This window comes from Ranitomeya variabilis, chromosome 4 (genome assembly GCF_051348905.1).
Source record: "Ranitomeya variabilis isolate aRanVar5 chromosome 4, aRanVar5.hap1, whole genome shotgun sequence".
Lineage (NCBI taxonomy): Eukaryota > Metazoa > Chordata > Amphibia > Anura > Dendrobatidae > Ranitomeya > Ranitomeya variabilis.
The window spans coordinates 428,530,582-428,545,349 of record NC_135235.1 but is presented as its reverse complement, the minus strand read 5'-3'; the positions used below and the strand labels follow the sequence as shown (position 1 = coordinate 428,545,349).

The window sequence follows — 14,768 nt, the reverse complement described above, 5'->3', positions numbered from 1 at the left end:
TGTGTAAGTCTAAAATAGCTCGTGGCCAGAAAGAAAATTGCAAGATTACTCGTTTTGTTTATTTAATTAAGATTATAAAATAAAAAAAATACATTTTTTTAAATAATACATGCAACTCAAAAAACTGCTTTAAACAATAGGTCATTTTCTGATGACACAATGCCTTTAATTACTCCAAATAATGACATATAAGCATAAATCCCCTTAAAAAGGACAACAACATGACGAGTTTAAACATTATTTCTTCTTTATTAATAACAGGAAAGTGCAACATACACAAGACTATTTTAAAGCTCCAATATTTACCAGGAAAGAGAAAAAAATAATGTATGAAAAAAGGAACCATCACTATTATTTCTTGTTATTAAAATATAGACCTACATTAAAGTTATTCTGCTGCGGTCAACAGAGGAAGGATGTCAACAGGCGTCTATACCGACAGTGAAAGGCCCAGCATGTCCTTGAGATCTGCAAGGAATCAATCCTTAATACAGCCTTAGGTCCTGAGCCTTCACCTGGGAGAACATTAAACCTGCGTCAACCTCTCAACTGTGTCATAGGTGCAGCAGAACTTCTCATTTCCATCAAGGAAAATTCCAGAGTAGATAGACCTGCTTGAGGAGCAGGTGACAGGATCACTCCCCCACTAGAAGATGCACAACCCTCATGCCTCATACTCACTTGAGTTTACAAGTCATTGGACCATTACATGCATGATTGCAACCTCTCGTGACAGAGTACTGCAATATGTCCAAGCATTACATATTGTTGGCCCCTCATAAGAAGGCTAATCCATCCAAAAGCAATGTAAATGTAACCTAAGTGCCATCACTTAGAACACAATTAACGCATGGTGCTAATATATTTAGTATGTATCAGCAGGCAACCCTTGTGCATGACTGCTTCTTACTGTATAGCATTTTATGATTTTTACCCAAAGATTTCTACTTGGTAATATCTTAAGATAACAATTAGACTTGAAGGTTTGACCCCACAAAAATAATTCTAGATGGAGTTGACTGCATTCTCCAATGAGTGAGTGACCCGAAGAGCTATAAGAGATACAATAAATTACGGAACATTAAAATAAAAAAAAAATACAAAAATACACAACCACAAACAATAAGACTGACAGGGACTCCACTGTACGAAGACCTATGTCATTATAAGACTAGCACAGCTCGTCACAGGCATGGAGATGCCTCAGAGGGCGAGAACTAGTCATTCAAAAGTGGTGTGCAGGGTTTTCTAAGTGCTAACGTTTCGCCTTTGGAATACTGATAAGAACAACATGCTACAAAATGAGCTCTAACCCTATTCTATGAAGAAGGCATGGACTATTTTGCTGTGTTTGGTACCCATAGAGCAGGAGAACTAGTAATGGACATGAACGGTGAGTGATCCAGGGTTACTTCCCACTAGAGGTACCATTATGGCACTGCCTCACATGGGGTTCTGTGCTGATGTGAAAGTGACCATATGCCCAGTCCAGTGTGCTAAATGAAGCCCTTTCTCCTTGTAAGCAGGATCTAGAGAAATCCAACAAGGAGATGACGGCTTCACTAATTTAACCCTCACGGACGCTGGTGCGAGGTTCAGCTAGTGAACTGTGGATGATGTTGATGATAGAATCAATGCCAGATCCTTCCAGAAATGTTCGATGATCTCCTTCTATGACATGAACGGACACCTTGCCATCACACACCTAATGGAAAAGGAAAAAGAGAAAGAATTTATATCCAGATTCAGAAGGTAAAACAATCTGACATTAAGCTGCATCGCCAACTATTTCTATAGCCCAACTCCAAGAAGACACCTGGTTAAAGAATAAGCTAATCTGCATCGGCAAGGGAGAATGTCGCAAGAGACTAGGACTTCTATTTTTACGCTAGGTAAGAAATAGCTGAATGTGCTGTAGAATAATGCTGCCATATGCACACAGTATGTTACACTTATGGGAACCAGAAATAGCACAAGGGACCACTTATAAATAATGCAGTGTTATACAGCTTTTTTTTAAATTAAGATGGAATGCTATTTTCTATTTGAATAGAACGTGTGGGCGACAATAAAAGAGTATATTCTGAACACCATTTTTCAGTTCATATGGCATCTATACAAATGCTTAGAAATGGTATAAATATATAGCATTCACTCAATGGGAGCGGAGTTGCAGTACATAAGAACGGCCTCTACGCGGTGTATGGAGCTGTGCTGTTCCGCCTCCGAACACTATGTGTGCTTCTGGCGGCTGCGGGACCTGGTAACAGCTGATAAGTACGGGTGTTGGGGGTGAGATCCCCACCATTCTGATATTGATAACCAATCATAAGAATGGGTCATAGTAACATAACATAGTAACATAGTTAGCAAGGCCGAAAAAAGATATTTGTCCATCCAGTTCAGCCTATATTCCGTCAGAATAAATCCCCAGATCTACGTCCTTCTACAGAACCAAATAACTGTAAGATACAATATTGTTATGCTCCAGGAAGACATCCAGGCCTCTCTTGAACCCCATGACTGGGTTCGCCATCATCACCTCCTCAGGCAAGGTTTTCCAGATTCTCACTGCCCTAACAGTAAAGAATCCTCTTCTATGTTACTGGAAAAACCTTCTCTCCTCTAGATGCAGAGAATTCCCCCTTGTGACCATCACCTTCCTTGGTATAAACAGATCCTCGTAGAGATATTTGTATTGTCCCCTTCTAGACTAAATAATCCTAATTTTGCTAATCACTCTGGGTCATCATTATTATAATCCTGGACTACCCCTTAATAGAGGACCTGCCACATCCAAAAAAAAAAAAAGAAAGTATGTTTCCTGGTCAAAATCCCAATGTTCCCCTGAATCTGCCTCTGATTTCCATTTTTCAACTTCTCCCTCTGTTGTTGAGATATACCATTTATTCATTTTGGCACCCGGTATCCTAATTTCTGGCATTTGGTCCAAGAGGGCGCGTCAGAAGACTTTTCTCTGGGGGCGTGTTGTGAAGGCATTTCCCCTCTATGACGCTGTCCAAACACCACATAGCAGCATTTGAGATTGGTCGAACAGGCAGGATCTCAAGAGACGACTCTGTTCTTGTGAGATCCAATGTAGGAAGACTTTCCTGCCTGCACACAGGCAAATCATATCGAGAACAGTGAGACAAGATCGTGATGTTCAAACTGTTTTAGATGCTGCCAAGTGGTGTTTGGGCGGCGTCATAGAGGTGGGAGGACTAGATGACACCCCCCAAAAAAAAACTCTGACATGCCCTCTAGGACATCAAGACAGTAATTAGCATATTGGGTGCCAGGAGTAAAAAAGGGCATATTTCTGCAATGGAGGAACAAAATAAAAAACGGAAAACATGGTCAGATTCCGGGGAGCAAGGGGATTTTTAGTAAGGTAACAATGTAATTTTTATTTTTATAAGTGACAGACCCTCTTTAGCTTCTCATGTAGATTTATTTTCTAAACTCAGGGAATGTGCTCTACAATTCTATTGTCTCTGTCCTTCAAACCTTACGCCACCTTCATTGGTCCTTGTGTAAAAGAAAACATTGCAGACAAAAAGATAATGGCTCACAAGTGTCCACCTACCTCAGATAGTTTGTAGTCTGCCCCCAGCCCCTCTCCATATTCATTTCTTGTCTTTGCCCTCAGCAGGGTAATGTTTCCATGATACTTATTGCCTGGGACATACTGGTCGGCAGCCTTCAGCTTGTAGTAGAAGGAGGACGCCGCAAAGTGGAGGGAGTCATGGTTGATAGACTTGTGACTCTGTGTTATTAGATCCACAGCGGCACTGACTCTGGCCGCTAAGTCCTTGTGGGGCAGGAGGGTTTCTAGCAGCTGTGGGAAGGCAGGGTAAGCTATTATATCAGTATTTTTCTGGATACGAGGCAGCCTACTAGGTCATATGTGGGCAACATTTACCTTATTATATTCAGTGACGGTGAACTGCTGGATGAACGCGCACAGAGCCTCAGTTTCTGCCTCAGCATCACTTCCCGGTGTTAGTTTGGCACGATAGCTCTAGAAAACAAAGAAGGACATTCCATCAGTCAAGAAAAGGAGATTTTTGTGTACTCACCGTAAAATCTTTTTCTCCGAGCCACTCATTGGGGGACACAGGACCATGGGACACAGGACCATGGGTGTTATGCTGCTGCCACTAGGAGGACACTAAGTAAACAGAAAGATTAACTCCTCCTCTGCAGTATACACCCCTTCACTGGATACAATTTCAACCAGTTCGGTAGTAAAGCAGTAGGAGCATGAACAAAGACAAACTATGTCAAAACCAAAGAAGTAACAACAAGCCAAAACAGGCTAACAGGGTGGGTGCTGTGTCCCCCAATGAGTGGCTCGGAGAAAAAGATTTTACGGTGAGTACACAAAAAATCTCCTTTTCTCCTACGCCTCATTGGGGGACACAGGACCATGGGACGTACAAAAGCAGTCCCTGGGTGGGGAGCAATATGCTAATACCCCATGTACCACCAGCTTACTGAGGTACCGATGTGTGCAGAATGCGCCTGCCGAGGGCAGCGTCTGCCGAAGCCTGAGTATGGATGAGGTAGTGCTTCGTGAAAGTATGCAGACTGGACTAAGTCGTAGCTTTACAAGCTGATGTGCGGACGCCTGGTGCCGAATGGCCCAAGAAGCACCGACCGACCGGGTGGAATGCGCCTGAATCCCAGGTGGGACAGGAGTGTTCCTGACACGATAGGATTCCTGAATAGCGGAACAAATCTACTTAGCTAGAGTGGCCTTTGAGGCAGGTAGACCCTTCCAATGTCCCTCCGGAAGCACGAAGAGGACATCCGACCTACGGAAGGGAGCCGTGCGAGATATGTACCTCCGAAGAGCTCAAACCAGATCCAGAGTATGGAGAGCTTTCTCGATACAATGAGTAGGTGCAGGACAGAAAGACAGGAAGACAATGTCCTCGGGAGAGGTTCTCAAAACCACCTTATCTGGGTAAAAAATTCAGAAAAAGGGGGGGGGTCGGCAAGAGAGAGCCGCCAACTCAGAAACTCTCCTAATTGACGTAATTGCCACTAGAAAGACCACCTTCGATGAGAGGAGGGTGAGAGATGTCCTGCAATGGTTCGAAAGAGGCCTCCTGAAGAACCCTGAGAACCAAGTTAAGATCCCATGACGCCAAAGGCATTCTATAGGGAGGGACCACCCGGGAGACTCCTTGGATGAACGTCTTAACCGGCAGTCTGGAAGCGATCCTTCGTTGGAATAGAACAGACAAGGCGGACACTTGTCCCTTGAGCGAGCTTAGGGCAAGGCCTGACTCTAAACTTGATTGGAGAAACTCCAGAATGGACGGAATGGAAAAGACTAAGGGCAAACGTCCATGGGTATTGCACTATGAAAAGAAGATACGCCAGGTGCGATGATAAATGCGCACGGATACAGGTTTCCTAGCGCGAATCATGGTAGAAGGACCCCCGGAGAGAATCCGGCTTGGGCTAAAATCCAGGATTCAACGGCCACGCCATCAAAGACAGGGTCCCAGAGTTCTGATGGCAAATTGGGCCCTAGAAGAGAAGGTCCGTGCGATCTGGAAGGCGCCAGGGGGTGTCGGCGACCATTTGGACGAGTTCCGCGTACCATGCTCGGCGCAGCCAGTCGGGCGCGACGAGAATCACCGGTCTCCCCTCTGCTGTGATCTTTTTGATGACTCTCGGAAGCAGAGAAAGGGGCGGAAAAATGTATGGCAGCTGGAACGGATGCCACGACAGAACCAGGGCATCTACCCCGATGGCGCGAGGATCGTGGGAACGGGCAATGAACTGGGGAACCTGGTTGTTGAACCTCAAGGTCATGAGATCCACATCCGGCGTCAGCCAGCGAAGGCAAATCTGCTGGAAAACTTCCGGATGGAGGGACCACTCGCCCGAAGCAAGACTTTGGCGACTGAGGAAGTCCGCTTCCCAATTCTCCACGCCCAGTATGTGGATCGCCGATATGAGCGAGTGATTGGTCTCTGCCAAGCGCAGGATGTGGGAGACTTCGCGCATGGCTGCTCTGTTCCCCCTTGTGGTTGATGTACGCCACGGCTGTGGCGTTGTGGGATTGAATTCTGATGGGATGACCTGCGAGAAGGTTGGTGAAAGTTGTGTAAAGCGAGAATGATCGCTCAAATTTCCAGGATATTGATTGGGAGACGTGACTATCTCGTGGACCAACGACCCTGTGCCGTGTGGTGAATAAAAATTGCACCCCAGCCAAAAAGGCTGGCATCGGTAGTCACCACTAACCAGCGTACAGAAAGAAAGGATTTCCCTTGGTTCAAGGAAGACTGTAGTGTCCACCACCTGAGGGTCTGCCTGACCTGTGGGGGTAGATGAAAGCGACGGTCGAGAGGAACCGGGCTTCTGTCTCAGGCTAAAAGGAGCGCCTGTTGCAAGGGACGGGGATGGCACTGCGCGAACAGAATGGCTTCCATCGCCGCAACCATTTTTCCGAGGATGCGCATCGCAAAGCGAATGGAGTGAGGGACTGGGCGGAAGAGCCTGCGCGCTCCCTGTTGTAAGGATAGAACCTTCTCTGGAGGGAGAATGACCAGCCCGCGGGAAGAGTTCAAAATCATGCCCAGGAAGGAGATTTGCTGGGCCGGCACTGGAGATGATTTCTCGAAGTTGATCTTACAACCCAGGCGAGAAGGAGAATCCACGGTGATGCTCACCGACTCCTCGCAGGTAGACTGGGACGGACCTTTGATTAATAGGTCGTCCAGATATGGCAGGACTACCACTCCCCGAGCGTGAAGAATGGCCATGACAGCCGCCATGACCTTTGTGAAGACTCTGGGGGCGGTGGCAAGTCCGAAGGGCAAGGCCACAGACTGGAAGTGTACTTCTTGGGCTGCAAAGAGCAGGAACTGCTGATGTCTATGAATGCAAGGCACTCTCCTTTTTCCAGGGACGCGACAACGGAACGGAGGCGGTCCATCCTGCAGTGTCGGACCCGTACGAATTTGTTTTAGCAGTTTGAGATCCAGTATGGGCCGTAGAGGCCCGTCCTTCTTTGGGACCACGAAAAGGTTGGAGTAAAACCACGTGAACCTTTGGTCACGAGGGACTGGAGTGATGACACCGTCCTTTTGAAGCGCCTGTATGGCGTGAAGAGAAAAAACTCAATTTTGTATCCGGAAGACACGAGCTCTCTGACCCACTCGTCGTGAACGACCGAGAGCCACTGTTGACGGAACGAAAGAAGGCGTCAGCCTACGTTGTCAGTGTCAGCCGGACACGCCAATGAGTCATTGTGAAGGTTTAAGGGATGCGGACGGCTCAGGGGCAGACGGCCTGGGTCCGGGTTTCCAGGAACGGTTTGGTCTGTATGAGACCTGGGAAGTTCTGTTGTCCCGACGTCCCGAACCAGGGGAAGAGGGCGACAAACTGGAGTTGTTACGAAATGACCGGAATCGAAACTGCTGCTGATTCCATGCTGGGGAAGAAATTAATTTTTTTTTTTAATCCGGTAGCGTCAGAAATGATTTGGTCTAGGTTTTCCCCCAAATTAAACGACCCGCTTGGTAAGGAAGAGAGGTCAGCGACTTTTTGGAAGGAGAGTCTGCTCGCCAATCGCGGAGCCATAGGGCCCCCCCCGATGGAAATTGCGTTAGCAGCCGCTTGCGCTGCGCAATTAGCTATGGAGGCGCTAACGACAAAATCTCCGGCCTGAGCTAACTGGTTAACTAGTCTGGCCGTCCCTGGGGAAGATTACTGCCGTGGACGGTAAAGGTCAACACCTCAGCCCAGGTCACCATTGCCTTAGCTACCCAGGTAGCTGCAAAGGATGGAAGGAGGGCTGCTCCTGAGACTTCAAAGACTGAGAGTGCCAAATAATCAATCTGGCGGTCAGAAGGGTTTTTGACTGATGAATCGTCTGACAGAGAGAAGATTGTTTTGGATGCAAGCCGCGACACGGCAGGATCCAGAAGGAGAAAGAAGTAAGCCCTTCACCAGATCCCTTGAGAAAGGATATTTAGCTTCCGTGGCTTTTTGAGCCGTAAAGCGCTTTTCTGCTCCCTGTGTTTTGGGATAATATCCTGAAACTCAGGGTGATTATGGAGACTTCTTAAAAGATACAACGTGTTCCTGAGAGGAAGCAGATTCATCGTCCACCATTAATGCCTGACCAATAGAGGAGTCTGGGTTAAAGATTCCTCCGACTCATATACTGAGCCCTGTACGCTGCGACCCTCAGGGGAGGGGGAGCGAGAAAATGAGCTTGCAGAAGCTGAAGCTCACGCGTGTACGGGAGATGGGGAAAAGGTCCTTTTCCTGGAACCCCGGGAGTCCCGTACAACGGTGCGCCCCCTGTGTTCGGACAGCCCCGCGCCGTTATCAGATTCCGTCGCAGCCGACGGAGGTGAATTCTGGTTTAAGGAGGACCCAGGATTCCACTGAACGTGCGCGGCCCACTCAGGAGACGACATAGGAAGTGGCGGCAGAAGGCGGCTGCGCACTGGCCAGGTCACAGTTCTGGCACAAGGGGGGACTGTGGGTACTTGGCAAGGCAGACTTGCAAGTGGCACAAATGGTAAAAAATACAGTGTGCTTTTTTGTCCCCTTTTTTCCATAGATTGAGACATAGTGAATGTCTATCTCCGATAAACCGCAGTAGCAGTTATGTGAGCAGGGAAGGGGTTAAGCTTTTCCCTATGCAGCGGAGCAACTTACCCACGGTCCTGAACTGGTGTCCCCAGGGAGGAAGAGAGGGAGGTAGCGTTTTCGGCTGTATTTCCCTGTAGCAGTGGAGTCCCAAGATGGCGCCCGAGATTTGCAGGGCTCTTCTCATTGAAAACGAGAAACGCCTGAACAGTGGGCGGGGCTCCGGCGTGGGCGGGTTTTTTGAACTGCGGCCTAGTCCGGCTGCAGAAGCCGGGGACTAAATTAGTGGAGCCGGCCGACGGAGCGCTCTGGCGGCCGCGACGCCGCGCCTAACGATCGTCGCTGGCATCTAGCCAGCGGTACCTCTCCCCAGGGACCCGGACCGCTTCTTCCCACGCCAGTAGCGTGAGGAAGATAGTACTCACCAAAGGAGGGACCACCTCCAGCTCAATCGATCCTCCCTGTGTTGGGGGACGGAGAGCCTCCTGAAGCATGCTTGCCTTCTCAGGGGACTTACAGCTGTGCCTGCCACATGGAGATTATTGCAGGGTTCTTCTGCGCCTGCCACAGGGGGCTTACGGCTACTGTGGGGACTACGAGACGCCAAGATGAGGGCTTGAGTGCGGTGGAGCCCGGGAGATGCACATAAGAGGTATACTCCATGTGCTCGCCATCTTACAGGGGGGAGATCGGGACCACATAGGAACCGTCGCCCTAGCGTAGATTAGGCGTGCCCCATACGTCGCAGGAGAGGGACGGGGAGGTATACTCGCCGTGCTCGCCTGTTGATGGTTCGGGGGAGAGCGGACCCTATAAAAAAAGGAACCCGTCGCCCCCTTCACTCCGTTAAGTAAAAAATTAAAAATTTACAGAAAACTAAAAACTTTAAAATAAAAATTAAAATAAGAAAGTTGGGGCCTGAAATCAGACCCAAGTGCCTCCTACAGACACTAAGCAAGAACTGGTTGAAATTGTATCCAGTGAAGGGGTGTATACTGCAGAGGAGGAGTTAATCTTTCTGTTTACTTAGTGTCCTCCTAGTGGCAGCAGCATAACACCCATGGTCCTGTGTCCCATGGTCCTGTGTCCCCCAATGAGGCGTAGGAGAAATGAAGATGATATTATTACTAGGCACTCAGGCTGAACCTAAAGACCTAAAGACCTAAACCTAAAGAACCTAAAACCTCAGGCAGAACCTAAATCCCACAAACCAAGCTAAAAACAAAGCATGTCCACTAACAAAAATCTACAGTTAATAATGTCCAGAGCGCTTGTGCAAAAAAACTAATTTTTCATCTGTTTCAGAGCAGTCACAACCCCTCTTCTGCTCTGTTCTGGTCCTATGAACGAGCAGCAAAGGTGTACTGTGCAGTGTTGCTGTGGTTCCTTCTCTCAGTACACTACATCATCAGTGTCAGACTATGGCAAGGTTCAGACTGCCGTATTTCACAGACATCATATGGTCTTCAATGCACAGACTGAACGCAGGTTTAGTGACCTGTACTCACACAACCTCAGCTGTAAATTCGGGTTGGGAGACCTCAATATACTTTAAGTGTGAACACACCATTAAGGCTGCAGAAAACAATTCAGGAAAAAACACATCCAAACCTCTTCAAAACAACTTCAGGAAATGCTTCAGAAAATGAAAAAACTCCACCAAAAACTCCCAAAAGACGGACAGTTTACTGAAGTGTTTTCTGTTTGAAAAATGTGTCGTTTTGAACACCTGAAAAAACTGCATGTGAACACAGCCTAATACTACCTTATTCACACAGACATTCTCTTTGCAAGGTAAAGTAAATGAATGGATGTAAGGAGCTTTACCTGCGTATAGGCAGCAACATATGAATGTGACCCATCGAATAGGAACAAGCTGTCAGGGGCATGTGTGGTGGCCCGCTGAGCCTGCAGCTGGGAGCACATCTCAAAGGCTACACAGGCACCAAAAGAGTAGCCAGCTATCCAGTAGGGCCCCTCTGGCTGCACCTGCTTGATACACTGAATGTAGTAAGCTGCCAGATTCTGAATGCTGTCCAAGGGAGCGGCTAAAATGTAAAATAATATATATATAGTTCACATTGTTCATTTCAGAATACAAAATGAAATATTTCGACAACAATGATCAAAATGCCGACAAAGAGTATAGTAATCGTATAATCTCTGACTATATGATAAATAGTGATGTGGTCCCCCAAAAAGTTATAAAAACCCACTAGATCTTTATAGCACCATTGTTTGGCCACGTAGAGCTGGCACATCCTCCTGCTCTCCAGTGGCAGTCTACGTGAATTGAATCTTCCATGGGAATCCTCACTGTCTCTTTCCTTACTCCTAGGAGGAATATGTAACTGAGATCAGAAGAGTCTGTCAGCTCTATCTAAGCCACAATGTATAGAAGATTAATAAAATATATGGTGGATTTAGTGGTCTATGCAAGATCCATTGTAATACATGAAATTACATAACATACTGACCCCGATTCATCAAGACAGGCGACTCTCAGGAGGAGGCGTGTTGGAGCAGATGCAACTGGTTCTTTAGGATTCATTTGCCTCTGTGTGCACCTCAACACGAATCTTACTTCAGTCCCTGCTGGAGTAAGATTTGTGGTGCCGTGAACGTCACTGCTTGTATGAATTTGACGAGTGAGGATCACCAGGCCGGGACAGGCCCCTGTCCCGCCACACCGCTGCTCACTTAGTAGGAGCTGGGGCGAGAATGGCGTGAAAACGTCAAAAGTCACATTTTTTGAGCAACCTTGAGTTTGGTAAAAAAGTGCAACTGTGCAAAGCTAGAAATCCTCTGAAAAAGCTTTGATGAGTTCCCTTGTTGTCTCTTGACCACAGAGTATATTCGGGATGATATGATTGAAGTAGTAAAGCAACCACCTAACTTACCTTTTGTACACTGCAGTCCATAGCAGGAGATGTTGAGCTTTGCAGCCAGATTCTGGAATGCAGCGATAGACCCTTCAATGGGGTGCACCAGGAAGAGATGATGTTCGATACTTTGTACATCGTTCAGCTTAGCGATAGTGGAAGCATTGGGATTCACCAGGAGATTATTAAGGTCCAGGAAGCTGAGATCTGGTTGTGCAGAGGTTTTCTGAGAAGGCTTTGACTCTAAAAAGGTAACGGTTGCCAATAATAGGTTATATAAAACAAAGAACCTGTCCATACTTGTTCAACGTTCACTACTTTTTGTTTTTATTTAATTCACTGGTTTCTCCTACTTCACCTACTCCCACTAACCCTGTATATTCTTGACCAGTACGACTCCTCCCCACTGGCTACTGTATTTCCCACTGGTCTATTGGCATAAACCTTCTCATGTGATGGCGGTAGATACGGTAATTATCAGCCTAACAGTTCGTAGCCATATTACAGAATATGTATTGGGGGCCTGGAACTTCAAGTTCTGCCTTTGCACATGGCAAACTAGTGAGTCTCCCATACATAAACTTTAAGGGATGGTCCACAAAGACATGCTGAAGTAATAACTTTTCTTACAAACAACTTCCCGGCCACATTTTTAAGAATGTTACGAATAGGTGCAATAATTTAATTAGGGATAGAAGCTGGACGAAATGTTTCTCTTGTTACGGGCTCATACACAAGACCAATTATATAGGACAAATGCTATCCATGGTTTTCACGCACAGCACTTGTACCTATATTATTCTCTGAGGCTGTGCACATGTCCGATTTTTTCCTCGAACCACTTGATGATGTCTGATTTTGATCAAGTGTTCTATCAAAATCGACAATGCAAGTTTATGGGTCCATGGAAAGAAACATCAGACTGCACTCGGATGCAAACTCAAGCTATGTCATCACTTAAAACCTTTTAAAGGGAACCTGTCACCTCCAAAATCGAAGGTGAGCTAAGCCCACCGGCATCAGGGGCTTTTCTACAGCATTCTGTAATGCTGTAGATAAGCCCCCGATGTATCCTGAAAGATGAGAAAAAGAGGTTATATTATACTCACCTGGGCGGGCGGTTCCGCTGCGGTCCGGTCTGATGGGCGTCGCGGTCCGGTCCGGGGCCTCACATCTTCATAGGGTGACGTTCTCTTCTTGTCTTCACGCTGTGGCTCCGGCGCAGGCGTAGTTTGTCTGCCCTGTTGAGGGCAAAGCAAAGTACTGCAGTGCGCAGGAAAGGTCAGAGAGGCCCGGCGCCTGCGCACTGCAGTACTTTCCTCTGCCCTCAACAGGGCAGACAAACTACGCCGGAGCCAGAGCCGCAGCGTGAAGACAAGAAGAGGACATCATCGTAAGAAGATGGGAGGCCCCCGACCGGACCGCGACGCCCATCGGACCCAAACAGAATTCGGACCGCCCCTGGGTGAGTATAATCTAACCTCTTTTTCTCATCTTTCAGGATACATCGGGGGCTTATCTACAGCATTACAGAATGCTGTAGATAAGCCCCTGATGCTGGTGGGCTTAGCTCACCTTCGATTTTGGGGATGACAGGTTCCCTTTAAAGGGAATCTGACAGCTTCTCCATGTCCCACAAAAGGACCTCATGTCTTTATCCCACTCTTTTTACTGCTTGCAACAAGTCCCTTTCTATTGCTTTCTGTTTAATCAATTTCCTGAAAAAATGTTTATTTAATGTCATGTCGGACGCTGTTCAGACCAGGTCGTTCGACAGACAGGCGTGTGGGCCTGGTGTTGTCATTATTAAGCGGGGATCCCCAAGCATGGGCGTTTTCTTTGCCGTCTGATTCTGCTACATTTAACTCAGTGGAGAGTTTTTTTTCTGCTTTAGGACACATTTACGACGATCCGGACAGAATGGCTCTAGCAGAATCTAAGATGCGCACTATTTGCCAGGGGGAGCGTGTTGCAGAGGATTACTGTTCTGAATTTCGCCGCTGGGCGGTCAACACACAGTGGAATGACTCTGCGCTGCGGAGTCACTTTATTCATGGAGTTTCTAATAGGGTTAAAAAAGCCCTCCTGATGTACGAGACTCCTGCTTCACTAGATTCCGCTATGAGTCTTGTTGTCCGCATTGATCGGCGTTTGCGTCAGGGGGATCATGAGACGCCGCCTGTGGGTGAAGGGTTAGGTTCATGTGAGGTTGCTGCAGGTGAGCCCATGGAACCTATGCAAAGCGCAGGGGTATCACATGTTAAGAATCGAGCCCCTGTACTCAGGAAGCAGGGAGCCTGTTTTTACTGCGGTAAAACTGGTCATTTTATTAATATCTGTCCTCTGCTGTCAAAGAAAAACGCAACGGCGGAAAAACTTCTAAGCTCAGAGGGTGTGGAGGAGTCCAATCTGAGCTTATGTATATCCTCCATGATGGTTTCTCAGTGGATGCTCCCTGCCAAAGTTGTTGTCGCTGGCAGAGAGCTGCCAATCACTGTTTTTGTGGATAGTGGTTCTGCCACAAATCTCATTGATGAGGAGTTTGCGCGCACTGCTGGTTTTAGGGTCGAAAAACTGCCTCATCCTATCCGTGTGGTCACCATCAATTCTGCTCCTCTCCCACAGGGGGAGATTACTGAGTTTGTGGCTGAGGTTAAACTTCATATTGGGGTTCTTCATTTCGAGCAGGTTACATGTAAGGTGCTCAAGAGTCTTCCGGCACAATTGGTTCTGGGTTTTCCATGGTTGTCTACACACAACCCGGTTATTGACTGGAAAACTCAGGACATAATCCAGTGGAGTGATTTCTGTCAGGAGAATTGCTTGGCCACATGTGTGTCTGCTGTGACTCCAAGCGTTCCTGAGTCACTTCTGGATTTTGTGGATGTGTTCTCTGAGAAGGGTTGTTCAAAATTGCCACCACATCGCTCCTATGACTGTTCTATCAGGTTTAAACCAGGGGCCAAGTTGCCTAAAGCAAGGATGTTTAACATCTCTTGTCCGGAGAGACAAGCGCTAAAGGATTACATTGCTGAAAGTTTGAGCAAAGGGCACATCAGGCCTTCATCCTCGCCTGTGGCAGCAGGGTTCTTCTTCGTTAAGAAGAAAGATGGCGGACTACGCCCGTGTCTGGATTTCAGGGAGTTGAACCAGATTACGGTTCGTGATCCATACCCTATGCCATTGATACCGGATTTGTTCAATCAGGTGGCAGGTGCTAAGTGGTTTACCAAGCTTGACCTCAGGGGGGCGTACAAC

The 14,768-nt window shown here is 47.3% G+C and overlaps 1 protein-coding gene across 1 annotated transcript in view; it reads right to left on the bottom strand.

Moving 5' to 3' along the window:
- Window positions 1-224: 224 nt before the first annotated feature.
- The window catches only part of FASN (fatty acid synthase), a 108,712-nt gene continuing 94,168 nt past the window's right edge, over window positions 225-14,768 (bottom strand). The window contains exons 39-43 of the mRNA XM_077251392.1: window positions 11,529-11,753; window positions 10,456-10,676; window positions 3,926-4,024; window positions 3,590-3,841; window positions 225-1,705 (exon numbers count right to left, since the gene is read on the bottom strand). Of these exons, the coding sequence (XP_077107507.1) occupies window positions 1,568-1,705; window positions 3,590-3,841; window positions 3,926-4,024; window positions 10,456-10,676; window positions 11,529-11,753 (935 nt within the window). The 3' untranslated portion in view covers window positions 225-1,567. The remainder of the gene's footprint in view (window positions 1,706-3,589; window positions 3,842-3,925; window positions 4,025-10,455; window positions 10,677-11,528; window positions 11,754-14,768) is intronic.